Genomic DNA, 19,016 nt, shown 5'->3' on the forward strand with positions numbered 1-19,016 from the left:
TCCGGCCGAAGGATTAGAGCAGGCTAACTTGGCTAATGTCAATGCTAACTCCACTCCGCAGGTAAACGCACGCGAAATTGTGCGTGGAAGAGTGGAAAACAATTGAGTGGCTCTGCTCTTGAATTGTTCGTCAGCTCATTTGTTGTTACTTTTGGTTTCGCTGGAAGAAGTTAAGAGTGCTCCCACATACACACGTGTTTTTTGACGATTTATGACTGGCCAGGGGAAGGGCAGCCCACCCTCTGAATCAATTGCAGACAACATATAAATACATATTTCTTTGCTATACTTTCACAATAATACGAGTATTTATTTCGGTATTTATTTTGTAACAGATTAGAAGTCGTGTGTAAGTTATACGCTTTATGCTTGAGTATTTCGTTTGAATTTCAATTTACGAGTATTTTTTCAGCACTTTGATGCATGATATCGTTATGGGGTGTAAACTGTTCCTTTTCGAGATATATGTGGGTGATGCCTGTATTTATTTGTGTACTCTCCGTTCTAACTTGTCGCTATAAATGTATATGTTTATAAAACTTTGCGTGAATATGTGCCAGTTGGGTTCAAATGATGATGATACGTTGACGAAAAGTACTTGTAGCCAAAGAGATTCCTTACAATTACAATATTTCATATATATATTTGTATATAGGTGATAGGATGACAAAGTGACTAACCGAAACAGTAATGTCTTGAATAAGTAGTTGTAAATTGGTTTTAGGTAAAACACTACTAAAATCGAAGGGAGTTAGTAAGAGTACAAATTAACAATTATCTTTAAAATCCTCATGCCGTTATTGGATAAAATCGAAGAGGAATACAACCCAGTGGAAATGATTTCATTCGAGAATCGTGTCTATTAACGTTTAAAAATTGGCTATTGCTCTAAATAATGCTCTTACATGTGCGTAACAAAACAATCAATTTGCTAAATAATACCTTCAGTTATCATATATGACTTCGTTGTTGGCGCTCGCAACAATTATAAATATTTATTTATGCAATTATCTAAACTTCCCTCTCCAGCATTTCTGTACCGACTAAGCCGCCTTACAGAGACCCCGCAGGATCTTCGAATATGTTTGGTTCGTTATGGTTCTTCCTAGATTAAGATTGCTTGTCATGGTGCCTGGTACTGCCTTCTACTCTCCACGTCCTCGTCCATATATAATATATCTTCCTGCCGCATATCTGCCGCAAACATTAACGCTAATACGTAATAATAATCATAATATTTGTGGTAAACATTCAATTTGTGTGAGTAGCTGTGTCGTGTGTTTGGTATGTAACATTTGCTCATAGTAATTTCGAAATACATTAATATCGCATATATATTAGTGTTAAACGCTTGCTTCTTTTAAACTTTTGCTTATATTGTCTTTTATTTTATAGTTTTAGGATTTCATATGTGTCTCATGTTGGTATATAACAGATTCATTAATAATTCGATTTATTTAAAAGTTCTTCTCATAAAAATGAATACTTTACGTCAACGTTCAATTGGTTTAATATATGCTGCTATATAATATCAATATCTGTCTCAATAATATATTTAATATATATATATATATATATACCTTCGATCAAAATGTTCAAGAGTGGTATTTAAATAGTTCCTCTCTCTAACTCATTCTTCATTTTTTGTCATGCTGCAAAACCAGTCAAGTCATTTCGCACATGGCTCTACACAAATAGGGGCTTTTGCATTATTGTTGTGGCATTGGTGGTTATAATTATATATTAGTAGTGTACAGTACTACAGTGTGTCCTAGATAGCATCTTCTGCTTTCGCTTCTCTCTGTCTGGCAAATGAAGTTGCAAGAATGAGTTTAGTCGATAGATACATAGATAGATGAATACATAGATAGTAACGTAAGGTTGATGCTTCAAATGAGTGAGTCCCATGAAACCAGGAAACTTCAGAGGCAGAAAACAGATAGATTCTCGCGAATGTTCATAGTTTAATGAGATTATGGGTCTGATGATTCTACTTCAAGTCCAGCTCGTCGTCCTCCTCCTTGTTGTGGCTGCTCCAGCGCTTGCTGTTCGATCCCATGCTGCTCACACTTCCGGAGTCGCTGAAATCGCTGAACGCCGCGTTCTGGATGCCGTCATAGATCTTGTAGCTGCCCGATCCGTTTCCGGATCCGCCCACTCCGCTGGAGCTCATGCTCATGCTCTTGGCGGCCCCGAAGCGGTCGCTCTTGTAGTTCGATGGTGGTCCCCCGAAGATCATGTCCGCGTCCGAGAGGGATCCAGCTGCCCGGGTGTACTTGCCGTTTCCGTAGGAGATCGGGGTGGTCTTGGAGTCGCCAAAAATGACATCGAGATCGGATTGCTTGGAGGCTGAAAGAGCGAATGGGTTCGAACTTTAATAAATCTATTCTTTGGTAAATGGTTTAAAGTGCACATCAATTTGGCGTGGGTGCAGGTAGGAGCACTTGTTGTTAGCACTACGTGGGCCAATGGAGCTTTTATGAAAGAGACGGTTGAAAGAGGTCCATGGACTCGAATTTTTGATCGAAGCTCTCTAATACTATCTAATGACTGGGTTCCTCCTTCAACCGTACATGTGTCTATTTTAGTATTGCGACTGGAGTGATGAGGAATGAGCAAAATGAGCGTTACCAAAACCAGGCTTTCCATGAGTGGATGATAATGGCTAATTTTGAGATGCTAGGATCAGGGATCTATTCGATAGGGCTTTTCCGGGGCTCGTATTTTGATAACTCTGCATTTTATTCCGTTTACGCTTACACACACACAGACTAGAAATTAAAGGGTTGCACTTATAAATTACTAACGAATTTTGTTGATCTAAAAGCTGTTGTTACTCTTGTGGTGTGTATGTAGGGTATCATGGGTATCATTCGTTTTCCTTTGGTTTATCGTTGCGTGCCCAGAAGCCAGAACTAAACTCAGGTGGCGGTGCACTCTAGCGAGTGTGTACTGTAGCTGTACTGTACTTGACATGTCTGTTGGGTGGAGTGTGTGCAGGCAAGCGATTTTTTTGTTTTTTTTTTTTTCAAGGAGACTTACAAACACTCGAGCGGCTGACTGGTCGTATACGTAATATTTGGCTTACTCTTTGAGCTTGGCTTGAGTTGGAAAATAAAATCGTTAATGGCTAAGTAACTAATTTGGCTAACACGGCTTTTGACACGGCTGCCTACTTGGCTAGGTTGGTTAGGTTGCTAGGCTAAAATCGATCTCTTACACTCGAATAAGTACGAATTTAATGGGGTGTAGCTGATTAGTACGATATATGAGATTAAATGGCATGAAATATATATATTTGGTAGATGGAGGTGGAGCGCTTAGGTCTTTCGGAGCGTCAGGCTGACGAGGAGGACGCCCACGGCTAGATAATTACCATTGCTCTCGGAGCGGGAGTACGAGGGCCGGGTGTACGACGGCAGGTCGCTGGGGTTGTTGTATCCTGCGCCCTGGGAGGCTATGGAGTTCGAGTCGTACCCGGAGGTGTCTCCGGGCAGGGCTCCGGTCGTGGTCACTGCTGCCGGGGCACTATAGACGCTGGCCGATCGCATTCCGATGGCCGACCGCCAGTCGTTGGTGGTCACCGATGTGGTGATGGTTCCAGTGTTCGGAGCGATCTCTCCCCCTGGTCCTGGTCCGATTCCCGATCCTACACCGCTATTGCTGATATTGGTTATGGCTGTGACCCCGCTGGCTGCCCCGCCACTGGCCTCTGTGATCGTTGTGGCGCCTGTGTTGGTGGTGTCCATCCTGGTGATGGTCTCCACCGAGGTGTTGCTCCCGTAGTTGCCGTAGCTGGTCTTGTCCTTGCTCAGGGAGCTGCTGAAGCTGTTCCTGTAGCCACTGCTATTGGTAGGCGGCGGCGGTGGAGGTCCTGTCGGCGGTGGCGGCGACTTCATCGCATTGCCGTTCCGATTGACTCTCGACGAGATAGACGAGGATGACATCGAGGAGGATGACGAGGTGGTCGTGTTGATGCTGGCCGCACTCTGCGACTTGTGCGGGTCCTTGTCGAATGGGTTGACCCTTTCCTGGGGTTCAAAGTTGGTCACTGGCTGGTAGCCGGCTCTATCCGTATCCGTGTTTTTTAAACCGCTATCCGAAACGCTGCTGCCCGGCTGAGCCTCTCCGGGCACGGCAGGCGGTTCCTCGCTGGGGCGGGTTGGCTGGGTGGATATCACCCCCTCCCCCGCACCTGCGCCCGCACCTGTCTTGCTGGCGAACGAGAACTGCTTGCCGAGGAAGGAGCCACTGAATCCTCCAGACCCCGGTCCGGCGCTTCCGGGCACGCTGCCCGGGCCGCTGCTCGTCTCGCTCGCCGTCCTGCCGCGCTTCTTGTTAGCGATTTCCTACATGTCCCCAAATATGCCCGCGAAGGTCTTCCTCAGGTTCTTCATGGTGTCCTCGGCGTCCTCCACCACCGAGGTCTGACTCTGGGGTGGCCTCTGGCCCACCCGCGAAGCCGAGGAGATGCTCGAGGCCTGCGAGGTCTGCGAATCGCGGCGCACTCCGCCCACGGTGCTGGGGCCCGAGGAGGAGGGCTCCTCCGGCAGTTCCGAGATGCTACTGCGGCTGCTGAGCCGTCCGATGGAGCCCACGGCTGGTGAGGTGCGCTCGGGAATGGGCGGCGGGCCACCCATGGGCGCCGGGCGGGGACCAGCCGGAAGAGGAGGAGTGGGGGCTATGCCCTCGTCAGTGGGGCTCTCCGCACGCGAGGACACCGAAGAGCGGGAGGGCAGCTTGCCTGGTCCTGTCTGGGCCATGCTGGGTCGGCAAACGTTCTGAAAAGTGTATGAGGAGGATACAGTTCCAGAAGACCTAATGGCTCACTCGAGTCCCTGCTCACCTGCATCCGTCCCGAGACCAAGTCAGCGATCTGCCTGCGATCCTCCTCCTGGGTGTCCCCGATGAGAGCGAAGGTGCTGTCACAGGCGCTGATGATGTATTCGCGTCCATCCTTGGCCACCACCACGGACAGGCCGCACACTTCCATGCCGCCAAAGAGCTCCGATATCTGAAAAATTTCCCGGATGGAGGCGATTAGTATTGCGATTGAGTCATGACCCCAAAATGTGTTTTTGATTCAAGCGCACTCCCGAGGCGGCAGAGGGCCGAGGGGGAGTTGGATTCGCAATGAAACATTTCTGTGTGGGCTTCCGCCAGTGGCAGTGCCGGTTTTAATTACACAGTTTGTTTTGATTAAAGCTCAAGCTAACGCTAACGCTAATGCCGATGCTGATATGGAGGCTGATTGGGACTTGCCTAGAAAAGCGCTGACGTGGTCGGAATGGAAGTGCTGACTTGGAAGGAACTGGACTAGTTGCCTTATATAATCATTTCCCGAGCGATTTTTTCCTCTGCACTGTTCAGGGAAACTGCTGCCACCTTATCGAATAAATGAGAAATATTTGCGCCAGTAATTCAATAATTAATTAATGCACATACGTCGCCGCCTCGAACGCGGAGTGACTCAGTCGCGAGCCGAAGGAACCCCGGCTGACGGAATGCCACTACTGATGGAGTTCTCATGTATCGGAAAGGCCTTCCCATCATCTGGCTATTATGAGACGGCTGCCTGAAATTGTTTCCTACGCCAACTGCCGTTTAAGCCAACTTATTGGCGGCCAAATCCGATTGACTGTTTAACTGTACTTGCCGTTTAGTCGGATTTGCATATTCATGAGCTCTAATTAAAGCAAAGCCGACGCTGGAGGGAAACTGAACCGCCTCCGATTGACGTCAGCTATTATGATTTCTGTAGCCAGGCCTATGTCTGGGTCTGAAGCTAAGGCTGAGCCTGGGCCTTTGCCTTTGCCTTGTCGCCCCTGCGGCAGAAATCTAAATTGTGCACCCAAAATGCCGCACGTAATTTAAAGCGATTTTCCTTAGCCATATTGATTGGCCAAATTTGATAAATGTGAACTGAACTGGGGCTAAGCGAGGCAGACCTGATTTCCATGCTCTGTCATAAAGTTTCGGGCTCTGGATTTTGGGGCTCAGAATGAAAAATTCCCTTAGTTTTATGGTAAAGATAAATCTGTAGCTGTATTTAACCAATCTAAAATGCTTCGCAATGAATTAATTTCACTTATAAGCGAGTATACATGGTTTCTTTTTGCACAAAATAGTCGCCAGTCGCCACAGGCGGCTTATTAATTGAAATCGGTTCCCCTTTGATTTAGTGGCCCGGAATCCCGGCTTTAGAACACTTACCTCGTCCACCCAGCTTTTGTACTTCTCGGTTAAGGTGATTTGCTCCAGCATGGCGGAGCCCTGATTGGTCTTCCAATTGCCGGTGATGGATTTGCGCCTGTTGAAAAGCAAAGCGGAGCAGAGGGCAATAAATTAAGCCGCTAAAAAAGCGTAGATAATGGGGATCCCCGTGCGGAAGGTAGAGGGCAGGGGTCGGGAGATCTTTGAACCCGTTGCATTTCGGTTGGCAAACAATGAACCCGCCGCCGAGCCGGAACAATTGCCAATTGAAAGCCAAGCGGCGGCTTTTGTCTGCTGACAGTTGCAGTCGAGGGCTCAAGGTCGGAGACGCCACCACTCCACTCGACCATCCGCATTGTGGCCAATACAGGGCCGTCTGCGGTCTGCGGTGCGGTCACTTACATAAATGCCTTGTAGTTGTTGCCAATCTTCTGGATGTGCACGCTGAACTTGGCGTCGATGTAGGGCTCAATGGTGCAGTAGCAGTGGGAATCGTTCCCGGCGCCGCTCACCAGACCGGCGGCGTCTTGCAGGGCGCTCTGGTTCTCCAGTCGGGCGGTGGCCACTCCGCCGTGGCAGTGTCCAGCCTTCAGAACGCTGGGGAACTTGGTGAACTGGAACTGAAAGGGCACAGTGGATTGTTTACTTTTATTTTCTGTAGATGTCATGGAAAACTTAGTAATGGAATATAGACAAGATGACTTTCCTTTTAAGGAGATATGAACAGGCAACCCAAGGCAATATTCTATAAATTAATATATTGTCGATGGCACTCGAGAAACACTCTTGCTTTTTTATTTACTGCACAAATCACGGGCATTGCTTATTAATCCGTTGGATAAATGCCAAATTCAGTTTCCTTTGCTGTTCTTGGTCGAGTTCCGATTGGGAACCTGACCGTGAAAATGCTGAATGATTTCCCAGAATCACTGAATCACTAGTTAGGCTATACATACATATGTGCCTATTTAAAATTCCTCTCGGTATGCAAATAAGTGAGGATCGGCCCGCTAGCATTTGATTGTTAATAAATAATAATTCTTGGGCATTGCTCATGGAATTATATTTACACATTGTAAATCGATAAGAGATCACCCTTGTTAATCATCCCTCCCGCAGCCCATTAAGGCAGATGATAAATCATAAATAAACACATGGGCTTAATTTGGCTCATGAATAAAAATAAAAATATAAGCTCGTGGAAAGAAAAGCACAACAAACTATGACGCAGCTGAAAGAATTGTCACAATTGCCGCGACGAGTGAGGAGCGTTCGTGAAAGTATTTCTCAATGAATGGATCGGCGATGGATGTGGGTACTACACCATATAGTCTATATGTGCAGATATTGGATCATGAATCGTCGACGTCACACCCCCACATGGCGGGAGTTCTTGGAAGCTGCTACGTTTTCCGCCCGAGTGGCGGTCGTCTGATCGCCCTCCCACCTCCATGGTCCCCCTCACTCTGCGGAAAAATGTATCTTCTCGATGTTTGTTATATCAGCGGACCTAAAATATGCACTGTGACGCATCCGCAACGCCCTCAAGGGGGAGCAGTATCGCGGGGGGCGATTTGCTTGAGTGGCCATATCAGTATACACTGGAGGAAAATTTTCACAAACATGAGCTGGACAAATATTACATTAATATGCACTTATTTTCGGATTTACGGAACAATAAACAGTTTGAGAGTTGACCTGAATACACTAAAATGGGAATATTTGAATATGAAAGGGCCAAGTGCGTCAATAATACACGGTATTTTTGATCAGATGGATCATTTATGATCTTTTCATCCTAATAACTCGAGCGTTAGTAGTTATGCCGAAGGTAGTCAGCTCAGTATAGTCGAGTACCGGGTACAGCTATTTAATCCGACTATTTAAAAAAGACCCCAATCCAAACTTTTCCCCAAGTGCACATCCACGGTGCGGTGGCGTTAGCTGGTCGGTATGCAGATTATGGCAACGTGCTGTAGGTGGAGCATGAACTATGAAGCATGAAGCATGACCAGAGCAGCACCAGCAGCAGTTGCAGCACGTGTGTGCGCCACATGGCCAGAGATAGGAAGTGGAAGTGGATCGCCAGAGCCACTAACAAAATGAATACCCAGTACGTACATATATGAATAGCCGGGTTATTAGTTGATTTGCGGCCTGACAGATGCGCTATTTTCTGTGCGGTTTCGTGTGGCGCTGCATTGCTGCCTGGCTGCGATCCCCTCTGCTGCGGCGCCAACTACCCATGGACGTGGATCCATGTGGCTGGCTATGCTACGCTATATCCCATATTTATTCCGCAGCCCGAGAGCATAAACAAGACCCCTGCACGCAATTAATAAAGCTGCCAAGGTAAAATAATGCAATCTACTCGATAGCAGGCTGCACTGCACCTTCCCCTCGACATTTCACTCAAGATCTGGAGAATTCACTCGAAGACTGGGGGCCCGAGAAGCTCTGGCGATCAGGCCGAACATTTTCTTGAAACATGTTTGAAGTCGAATGCAACATGTTTGAGGCCTCTGAGGAATTTGTATTTCTTGGAAGCTCTAAGCTCTAAGGCGATTCAGTGCAGAACGGCACGCGAAGATACAAAAGCCGCCAGAACGGAGAAACGCGCGGCCCCGGGCTGAAAAGTATATGTGAGATCCAGTGCGAGTGCCTTGCGATTTGCCAGTGAAAACACATTCCTGAAGATTTCCGCATTTCCACTGTTTGCGGAACACCGTTTTTCGGGTTCAAGTGCTGCCAAGGTAAAGCCCTCTGGAACCGACTTCGAATGCAAATCTTGGGGCTTGCATTTGGAACTCGAATGCTTCTGAAAGGCATGCAAAACGCGCGTTTTTCGGGCTATTTAAATCGCGCGACGCTGACACGGCGACACAGTTTTCCATCCACAGCACGCACACAGCTGCATTCCCGTCTATTTATTTGCGTTTATTTATAATTTGTTTTTATTTTTTATCTGTCCTCCGCCTCCGGCCCCACCCGCTCGCCTCTCGGTCCTCGTCTTAATAGTTTTTAATGTCGCCAATTTGTAAACAAACTGCAGCTATTAAAAAATATACACACCCGCCGCTGTGTGTTTGTTGTGCAATGTCGTCCGATCGGCTGTGTACCCCTCCGATCTAATAAAAGTCTGCTGGATGTCAAGGAAAGCTCTGCTTTTCCCATATCACGTATACGTCATGTGTGTTTTGTGTTTTGGCATTGGCCATTTGATGTCTAAAAATATGCTGGGGCCATCAAAATATTCGGGTCCGGCCACAAACAAGCCATAAAGTTTATATGAAGATCTCCTCCCCCGGGGGGAGAACGGGGTGAAAATGCACTTCAAGTGCTTTTCCATTTTCCCCTTGGCGATGCCATTGTCTTTTCTCTCATGACACGGACATGGACACGACACCGACATCGCCTGGCTGTTCGAAATAATTTTTCCTTCATTTGACTTTGGCTTATTGGCTCTGTGGTGTATTGGCAGATCGCAAACGTGCTTCCAGGCACTCGCCATATTTAGCCATTTTGACTTTATATTATTAGCAATCAAAATTCCTCCGGGAACGGACCCGAGAGAAATGCATCTATTTGAGTAACCCATTTTGCATCGTGACAGACAGATAATGAGGAGCTATTGTTGCTCTTTTCAGCCTTATTTTATTGTGTTGCCAGGTTGTGCCTACCCGGCTTCGATCGCCATATGGCACCTCGGAAACCACCTCAACCGCAACAGCCGACTGACTTTTGTCAGCCAGTTGTGTAAAAAAGACAACCCAGTTACCTACTCAGCCTATTTTCAGCAGCTCTGAGAATGTAATGCTCCAGTAAGACTTCGCCAATCAATTCACATTTCGAACAATATTGTCAAGCCACTCGACTTTTCGCTGGCACATCGTTCAATTCGCCTTATTTGTCGCAGCTTCAAAGATATGGGCTCCCAAAAAGTCCGGCAGACTCTTGCCTTATTCGGCTGCCGGTACAGATCCCGAGATTATTTATTCGTTCACACTTGCCTGGCTTTTTGCGGACACACCCACTACCCACAGGCCGCTTTCGGCCCGTTTGGCTTATCCTCCCGAAACACTCATGTTCGCCATTAATAACGTCGCTGGGCAAATATTGCAATTAAATATTATTGTACAATTAAGAAGAAATGCGCGAGGCGCGACAAAGAGCCTTTAGTGTTCCCTCCATTAATAATGCTGCCTCCTCTTCTGAGGTTATTGCGTAAATTTCACAAGTCAGCCGGCAATTTATCGGCGATGATTTTGGCCTTTTGAGTCCCGGGGTCCGTCACACGGCTTGGGTTGTGTCAGGCCGTCTTGTCTCTTCATTAATTTCTCCTAACAAGATCCGCCAAGGTCTCAAGTTCTGAAGGCAGGAATAAATCAGCCTGCTCGTCGAAAAGTCGGCTTTAATATTTAATTGAGCTGTCAGCCGCTTTTGACTTATTGATTTTTATGCTAATGCAGCAATTTGATAATGAAACGTGAGCCCACACTGGAGTCCATTGTGTTCGGGGTCGGGTTTGGACTGCATTCGTTATGAGTCGCAATTATTATTTGCTGCATAAAGGCAAACACACAAATGTTTACTTTGCGGACTTTTATGCCCACAAACACTTGGAAAAACAGGTTGTGGTTTTTGAATTTTGGCAAAAGAAACAGTTTATACTATTGTACCAGTAGACCACATGGTATAGGCCATAGGTTCTGGGGAAAACAATGAATCATATAGACTTATTTCGTATATTTTAAGATTTAGTATTTCTTTGAGTGCCATCCTTGCGCTTTTCTCATTAAAAATTCATATTTTTATGGCCTGCCAATGCAATCTGAGACCACAAACGCCGACCCCCATATAGGAATTTGTTTACCCTCTCGAAACATTAGCCTTTTTAATTGAATCCTGGATGACATTTCTGTTTATTCTCTTGCAAGACTTGTGTCAAAAATCGGAACTGTGTCTGTTTCGCTTTTTGACTTCGCCTTAAAGAGAAACCACCAAGATGACGAATTTGGGCAGAAACTGTTTCGGTATTTTGCAAATTCTGTTTGTTTTTCAGCCGAGGACGAAGACCCCTTCCCCGACTGCACTGAGAAGAGACTTATTTTGGGCGCAATGATGCCATCGTACGTACTGTGCGACTGCCATCGACCGGCTGGCATACTTGTGCATGAATTAATGATGCATAAGAGGCAATAAACATTCCGGGCATAGTTGGGCCCCGGCCGGGTCTGGGTTTCGACACACCTGAGTGGAGCTGTCATCTCTTGGCGACTCAATTAGCAGCGCAAACGCTTCTAGACCCGCGTCTTATCAGCTCAGCTCTCGGATTGCGAAGCATTCTGGGGTGCAAGGTGTCGTCTAGTGCCGTGTAAGTGGCAATAGATGGATCTTATCTGAGACTCTGAGATGCATTTGAAAATCTTTGTCCGGTCAGAGATCAAGCGGCATTAATCAAAATACTCAGCGCCGGCCTCCTTTGTTCCCCTGATTGGGGCTCTGTACGGGTCTGGTCTGTGACTCCCCATAGATCGTGACTTTGATATTTCCCCTTTAATTTTCCCTCATTGTTGCAAGACCTGTGCCGACAAAGTCAGCGGATGCCGCTGGCCAAAGAAAGTTGGCCAGCATCGCTATGAAAATTGGCAAAATGCAGTGCCTGCAAAAAGTACCTTTCCCAGCTGCCAGCCAGGCCAGACAGTTTGTTTGTTTGTTATCGGGGACTCTACTGATAGGTTGTGCAAAAAGTGACATCATCTCGTTGTAACATCGTTCCCAGTTCGAAAATTCCAATGCAAAACTGCGCAGTTTAGGCTCCCAGCGAGCCCCCATCCCGACTGTTTAGAAAGTCAATCAGCAAACTCAAGCAAACAATATCAAAACCGAAGTGCCACAAAGCACAAAATCCAAAGGTAAATGACCGCTAAAGCCCGTAAGAAGGCTGAGAAACAAATCGAAAATTGCTTAGATATATATTTTAAGGAATAGTGGTGGAATTTCAAAGATTATACACCAAAATCGGCGTAATCAGATATGGGATGACCCAGAAATCCTTTCAGATGATATCATAAATCTCTAAGTAGACAATCGCTAGCCCAGCACACTGGAAACTGATCCCCAGACAAGCGATCCGAGCCAATTGGAAATGGCTTTACGGCTCTATCGGAGGCGCAAAATATCAAACCTCGTAAATTGGAGAGTGTGCCGATCCAAGAGCTATAAATACTCTTTTATGGCGCTGCATTCTGCCTATTGTTGAGCTAAAGTGGAGTCGGGCAGCACTTGGAGGGACTTCACATATTACCCCACATTAGGCGATATTAATGGCCCCAATTAAGTGCTCGTAAACCAAAACTACACTCATTGCTTCTAGCGGGCAACTGGCTGCAGCCATTTCCAGATTTGCTACTCTCTTTGGGAAAGCCTGAAAAAACAGTAACCAAAATCGCATTAATTATGCGGCTGAGCCAAACCCCAAGAAGCCCCAGCTCATCCGCTCTCGCCGCTTTTCAACTGCGGGCTTTGTGGCCTTTTTGAAGTCTGACCCTCGAAATCCCTTTCAATTCACCTGGGCAATCTCGGCCTAGTCGGCTTTTTTCGGCTTAGTCTCTTCCCCTTCTGTCTGGTTTTCTGCCTTTCTGCCTAAAGTGTTAATCATAAAATTTGCATCGTTTTAAATTGCTGAAGCTCTCGGCAGCGATTTCCATTTCATGGAGCGGTAGCCGCAGCTCGGGCTCAAAAATTGTGAGCGACGGACATTGTCACTGAAATTGGAATGCAAGGGTATAGCTTAAATGTGTTTATTTGGGGTATTCGGTTTCATTGCATTATTTGCTTACTTGACTATACTTGTGAGCAATGGGATCCCATGTCAGAACTTCTTTGTCAGTCAGTCACTAGCCTACCGGTCACCTATCTCCTATAGTGTATTCCACATTCTATCAGTGGGGCTTGAGACCCGAAACAGCCTTATTTAAGAAACTTAAGTGGCCGAAGGGCTAAGTGGAAATCAATGCTAATTGAACTCGAGTCTCGAGCCGATATTTGACTTAATATCTTTCGAAATGGTTTACTTGTTGATGTGGCTGGTGGTGGCCCGCATAATTGGCTGAAAATTGAAACCGAGCGACTGATCAGGCAGTGAGTGGCCCAGTGTCAAATGTCAACATCGATGACACGATGATGACGACACAAGAGCCGGAGAGGAGGGCCGGCAAGTGTGTCAATTGGCCGAGGCGTGAAGTGACGTCAAATGCGGCACGAACGGCACTCTGCCACTGGGCCGCCGTGTGCCATAATATATAACAAATAATTGACATGTGTTAAGCTTGTCAACAAACACGGGGAGCGTGTTCCCCCGAAAAAGTCGCTCCGGCCGGCTCTAAACTGTGCCTCGATATGCGCCTTGATATATGGCCACGCTAATTGTGCATTCAGCCACGGGTGCATATATCTAAATGGATATACGAATAGGCCCTGACAGGGGACTGTGCACCAGGCACCGGCACCAGACACCAGGCACCAGGCACCGTGCACCGAATCGTGCGAATTTTCATCGCCTCTGAAACGCTTTTCTTGCTCTCGAGTTGATTTATCTGCGAAACGCCGATGAAGTTTTCGATGTGTGTGCCACTTTCTGTTGCTCCTTGGCCGGCTGGCTGCCTCGCTTGTTTGTTTGTTGTTTCTTTAGTTTTTTTGTGCCGGTGCTAGTCGTTGTCGGCCTGTTTGTTAAACAAATCCGAGCCGTTAATTGCCGGGCAAGTGTCACAGCCGTCAGGAAAAGAAAAGCCGTGCAAACATGAAGGGAGCTTTCCTTCAGCGCCGAACAATTCTCCCATGACATTACGACACTAACACTGTGCTCGGGGTGTCTATATTTGTCTTCACTGAGAGAAGAGTCAGCTATTGAGTCTAGTCCAGGCTAATTACCAGCCATTACCAAATTTCTCGCAGTGTGTGCTCCAGTTTATCCCATTAGTCAGCGCGTCTGCTGGTGTGCTCGTCTGGCCGCCACTTGGGCTGCCACTTAATAAATAGTTTGATGCATTACTCCTGCCTGCTAGCTTGCATTCAATCAATAGCCCTGCCCCCTAGCCCGGCCCCCCTTTCCCCATTCACACATGCAGTTTTGCCCCCGCAACCCACGCCTCTGTGTGCGTATGTTTCTGTAGTGGCTTTTCCGCAAAATGCTTTTAATTCAATTTTATTTCGATTTAATTGCCACATTGCTGCCGGGTTGCTGGCGAGCCGGCGGCGCGGGAACTGGGACTTTCAGGGGGAGGATGGACGGATAGATAGCCGTAGACGTACAAGTATATATGGACGCGGTCGCCTATCTGCGCCGATCAGTTCGATGAGCCAGTGCAGTTCGAAGCTGATTGCGCGCCGCGGCCTGGCCGCGCTCCATATTATACAATATTTCTGCGTTGAAATATTCAACGTGTGAGGGGGATATGGCCGCTGTTCTGTAATGGATTTCGATTTGTGCGCGTCTCAAGTTTTTCTATGAATTTCCCCCATAAACAATCTTCAATTGAAACGCTCCGGCAATTGAACTACTTTTCTAGATTTATGCATTCTAAATTGACTGCCGAATCGGAGAACATTTCGATGAAAGCACAGGAAAGTCCTCAATTTGTAACTCAGGAGGGAGCGCGATAATGACGAGCCCGTCTTGGGCGTGTTTGTGACAGCAGGCGGGATTAATTGCCGTCACACAGGGCGTATGTGTAATATATTAAATGCATAATTGAGCAGAGGATTGATGGCTGGATTGACGGAAGGCTGCCGCCTGACGCCTCCTGCACGCCAGCTTTTCGCTGGCCTCCTTTGATAAGCCGCGACGGGAATGACATAAGTGCGGCAGAGATAATTAAACCTTCAGTGACCTTCAGTCCGCCGTGATAGCCCATTATCCGCGTTTTCCCATTAAATCATTGTCGTCGCCGTAAAAAAGTAATCTCACTTTTCCGCGCAACCTCTCTTACTTATACGAACCTCCCTTCTTTCAGTGACTCTGGAAAGCCATTTTATCTGCTTCTGCGGAGAGCACAGCCATGGATGTTAGAAAGCATTTGGGTTTATGGACGCTTGTCCTGGTCGCCATCCTGGCTCTGTACGGGCGCCCGGCGGACGCCTGCTCTTGCATGCCCTCCCACCCACAGACGCACTTCTGCAAGGCTGACTACGGTGAGTAGTATGGGATATGGGGCTCAGACTTCGGGGAATTCAATAAATAAATCGTTGCCATATTCCGCCAACAGTTGTGCAACTGCGAGTCCTGCGAAAATCAAACACCATCGAGCCGGGCAAGACCACATACAAGGTGCACATCAAGAGGACCTACAAGGTTAGCTGGCATATAGTTTAACTACTTTAGAGAATTCTGCTGAAGAATAACGATTATTTAAGGCGACTCCGGAGGCACGGCGAATGCTGCGAGACGGCCGACTGGCCACGCCCCGGGATGACGGCATCTGCGGCATAAGCCTGGACATCGGAAGGGTGTATATAGTGGCGGGACGCATGCCGGCCCTGGGCGTGTGCCACTACTACAAGGAGTACACCAAAATGACCATCACGGAGCGCCACGGCTTCAGCGGTGGCTACGCCAAGAGCTGCAGCTGCGAGGTGGGATCCTTATAAATATCATATAGAAATGCCTACTATTTTACCTTTTTATTACCAGGCCAAGCCCTGCTTCCAAAACAACTGCTTGAACCGCCGCCACTACGCGGACATGTGCCAGTGGTCGCCCTTTGGAAAGTGCGAGACGAACTACAGTGCCTGCATGCCCCACGTCGTCCAGACTGTAAACGGTAGCATCTCCCGCTGCCGCTGGCGGCGCACGCAGCTCTACAGAAAGTGCATGAGCGAGCCGTAATCGGGAGCTCCTGTCCGGGATACTCCCTTGCATCCCTCCCCTTGTTATATGCTATCGTTTCTCTATCTGTATCTAGAGCTTTAATACGTACGTTATGCTTAATGTGTTATTTATTAATTGATGCTTTTTGACGAAAATGTAACCGGCTCGAGTAGCTACTTAATTAGTGTCTAGATCTTAATTCCTAACGTAGAGCTTACCAGATCCCGCGGATTGGGGAAGAAGGTCTGCTCGATCAGCGGGAAGCCGTCACGTCCCAGGCGACGTTGCAGCTGCAACAGGTGCGAGAATACCCAGGGTTTGTCCTTAAAAAAACAACAGAAAAGAGAAAAATATATATAAGAAACGTCTGCAACTCGTAAAGGATCAGAATCTCACCTGGAACTGGTAGATCGAGTGCAGCGAGTTTATGCTGGGCACTCCGCCGTACTTCAGGCCCAGGATTGTGGAGCGGAAGTCGCTGGACCCGTCGCGAGGCGGCTGGCGAATCAACACAAAGTCCGGCCGGAAGGAGCGCGCCACCTGAAAAGCATAATCGTTAAGGACGAGAGGATTCTCTAGATATAAGAATTCTAAACTCTGGCAAAGCATTTTCTTATAGTTTTTTAAACCGAAAAATATACGTTTTCTAAAAAGAGGTTTTAAGTTTTTTGAGTAACACTTTGAATGGGTCTTAAGATTAAATATTTACGTAAAGCTTTTAAAAATCTTTAAAGACCAAGCCATAGAGGAAAAGCTGTAACACTTCGCTGTTGCTCTAAAACTGTAAGCTGCCTCCCATAAGTATGCTATAATTGTTTGTTTTGAGCTCTTAATACATACATACATGGGTACAATGTACATCTTATGCTCTCATTCATTATATCTATTATAACGAGTAGTTTAAGGTTACTTTTTTTTTTTATATTCATGCATTACGCATGACATAACACAATACTCTTATCTGTCATAAAAATTTTAAGTCATTGCCAGACAAAAACAAGTGTGTCACATTTAGCTCTCTGTCGCTCTATTTAAATTTTTTTATTTTCCTTGAGCTACAAGTGTCCTTTATAGCCACTGACACGGGAAACTGCAACAGCAGCTCCGTAAATTGAGCAAACGACTTGAAATAAACAAGTGGAAATAGAGCGCCGTAGTGTCAGAGTGTCCGACTCAGAGCTGCGTACATACTGAATACGGAATACGGGACACGGACAAATGGCAGCTCTTAAGAGTTCCCAGGACATTGGATTGTTCCACGACCCTGGCCAGTCACTCCCAATGCCTTTATTACGCTTTAGAGTGCAGGCTTCAGTATAATAAAAGCTCGGACAGATACTTGGGTCGGAACTACGGCCAATGGCACTAATTAAAGGCAAACACAGAAGCACTTGGAAATACATTTAGAGGAACTGGACTTGGATCTTTGGAATTCAATCCCAAGAAATAAAAGTAGTTGTACGTAGTTGTAAAGGACTCCACTCCTTTCATATAAATATTTAACACACACCAAACTAAATCATTTTTCTGAGTGCATTATATAACTCACCCGAGTTCCGCTGCGATAGGCCGCCATAGTGACAACCGGTCCGGTGTCGGCGCTGGACACCACCGTAATGTCCTGCAGAGGGACCAGTAATTAGCCCGATTATCGTCAATGCAGGATCCTTAAAATAGCCACTACTCACCCTGAACTCGGCCTGCTCCACGCGGATGTCGAAGTCGCCGTGCAGCCGGCGGCCGCGGAAGTACTTGGACCAGTCCGTGTTCTGGTCATCCAGAACGAGCAGCGTAAAGTACTTGTCCTTGTTGAAGGTCGGCGCCCGTTGGGTGGCGCTCTGGACCGCAGCTCCTGTTGTGGAACAGATTAGGGGATACATTGTGGACCACGTCCGAAAAGCAAACACAAGACCCTACACTCAGAATACAAAGTCAGAATACAAAGATTTCAAATATTTAAAACCCGTCCCCGAAAAACTCTGACTGGTGGACTCAAAAGTTAAGAACTTATAATTATTAAGTCAGAAAAGTAGTCCTGAAAGAAAATTCCATTTGCAATTATATTAATTCATGGTGAAGAAATAGAGTCGATTCTGATAATGTTCTCTGAAAGGAATCGATTTTAGTTGGAGCACTACTATCTACTGAAAAAGACCCTGTGTTCATGAAGATCTTATGCGATATGCCTGGATGACTTTGTTTCTCTGAGTGTAGGGCGCGGTATGATTGCAGCCGTACCTAAGATGGAAGCTCCCTGATCCCGGGCGGCGCCTGTCAGGCTCTGCACCCGCTGGAGCAGGCTTTCCCGCGACTTGGCCGGACTGGTAGGCGCACTCACGCCACGCGGCGGCCCGGGGGCGGCGGTGGTTGGCGGAGCCTTTCCGGCGCCAAAGCTCAGTGAGAGCTCCGGAGCGGCGCCGGCTGGCTGGCCCGGTGCCGGAGGAGGCGGCATGTTCGGCGGACCGCCTCCGCTTGCGCCGCCACCGCCACCGACGGCCGGCGGCTTGGTCGGCTGATCCTGGATGGGACGGGCCGCCGGCGGCAGGCTATTAGGATCGACATCGTCGACCTCGGAAGACAAGTCTCCCGAGCTGAATCTGTTAGTGGTTCGGTGGTGTTGTGAGGTTGTCGGTGCAGAGTGATTGAGAGGAAAGTGGGGGGAAAACAGGGGACAGGATACGCCGGAGAAAGAGAGACAGAGAGAGAGAAATAGACGGAGAGCATATGAAATTTCAAATTAGTTTTATTCAACTGAGCCCCCTTTTCCCAGGGGGCACTTCCATTTTTAAGGTCTTTACCTTCTCTTCAGGAAATTAACATTGGAAGTGAAGCTCGATTTGAACGACGAGAAATTCAGGGTGCTGCTTTTTGGTTCCTTTGAGTAAAAAAGAGTACAGAAACACCAATAGAGTTGATATTCTTCTCGAGAGCTTTT

General features: G+C 47.1%; 2 protein-coding genes across 3 annotated transcripts; one reads left to right on the plus strand and one right to left on the minus strand.

Annotated features, from left to right (window-relative positions):
- Positions 1-286: 286 nt before the first annotated feature.
- On the minus strand, positions 287-18,956 carry LOC6500238 (synapsin). Its single transcript, XM_001952926.3, is given in 11 exon segments — positions 287-2,349; positions 3,377-4,781; positions 4,847-5,014; positions 6,214-6,310; positions 6,616-6,833; positions 16,300-16,404; positions 16,478-16,621; positions 17,631-17,702; positions 17,770-17,933; positions 18,320-18,678; positions 18,880-18,956. Coding segments are annotated over 10 exon segments (2,946 nt in total). The 5' UTR covers positions 18,534-18,678; positions 18,880-18,956; the 3' UTR covers positions 287-1,990.
- Positions 8,748-16,737, plus strand: LOC6500317 (tissue inhibitor of metalloproteinase). 2 transcript variants are annotated; one of them, XM_001952927.4, is made up of 5 exons: positions 8,748-8,966; positions 15,228-15,405; positions 15,480-15,565; positions 15,628-15,846; positions 15,905-16,737. In XM_001952927.4, exons 2-5 carry the CDS (start codon positions 15,273-15,275, stop codon positions 16,097-16,099), a joined length of 633 nt encoding a protein of 210 aa, XP_001952962.1. In that variant the 5' UTR covers positions 8,748-8,966; positions 15,228-15,272; the 3' UTR covers positions 16,100-16,737. The 2 variants fall into 2 exon arrangements, with proteins under 2 accessions (XP_001952962.1, XP_044572404.1); XM_044716469.1 differs by lacking the exon at positions 8,748-8,966 and adding an exon at positions 14,694-15,171.
- Positions 18,957-19,016: the final 60 nt, after the last annotated feature.

Source organism: Drosophila ananassae, chromosome 2L (assembly GCF_017639315.1).
Source record: "Drosophila ananassae strain 14024-0371.13 chromosome 2L, ASM1763931v2, whole genome shotgun sequence".
NCBI lineage: Eukaryota > Metazoa > Arthropoda > Insecta > Diptera > Drosophilidae > Drosophila > Drosophila ananassae.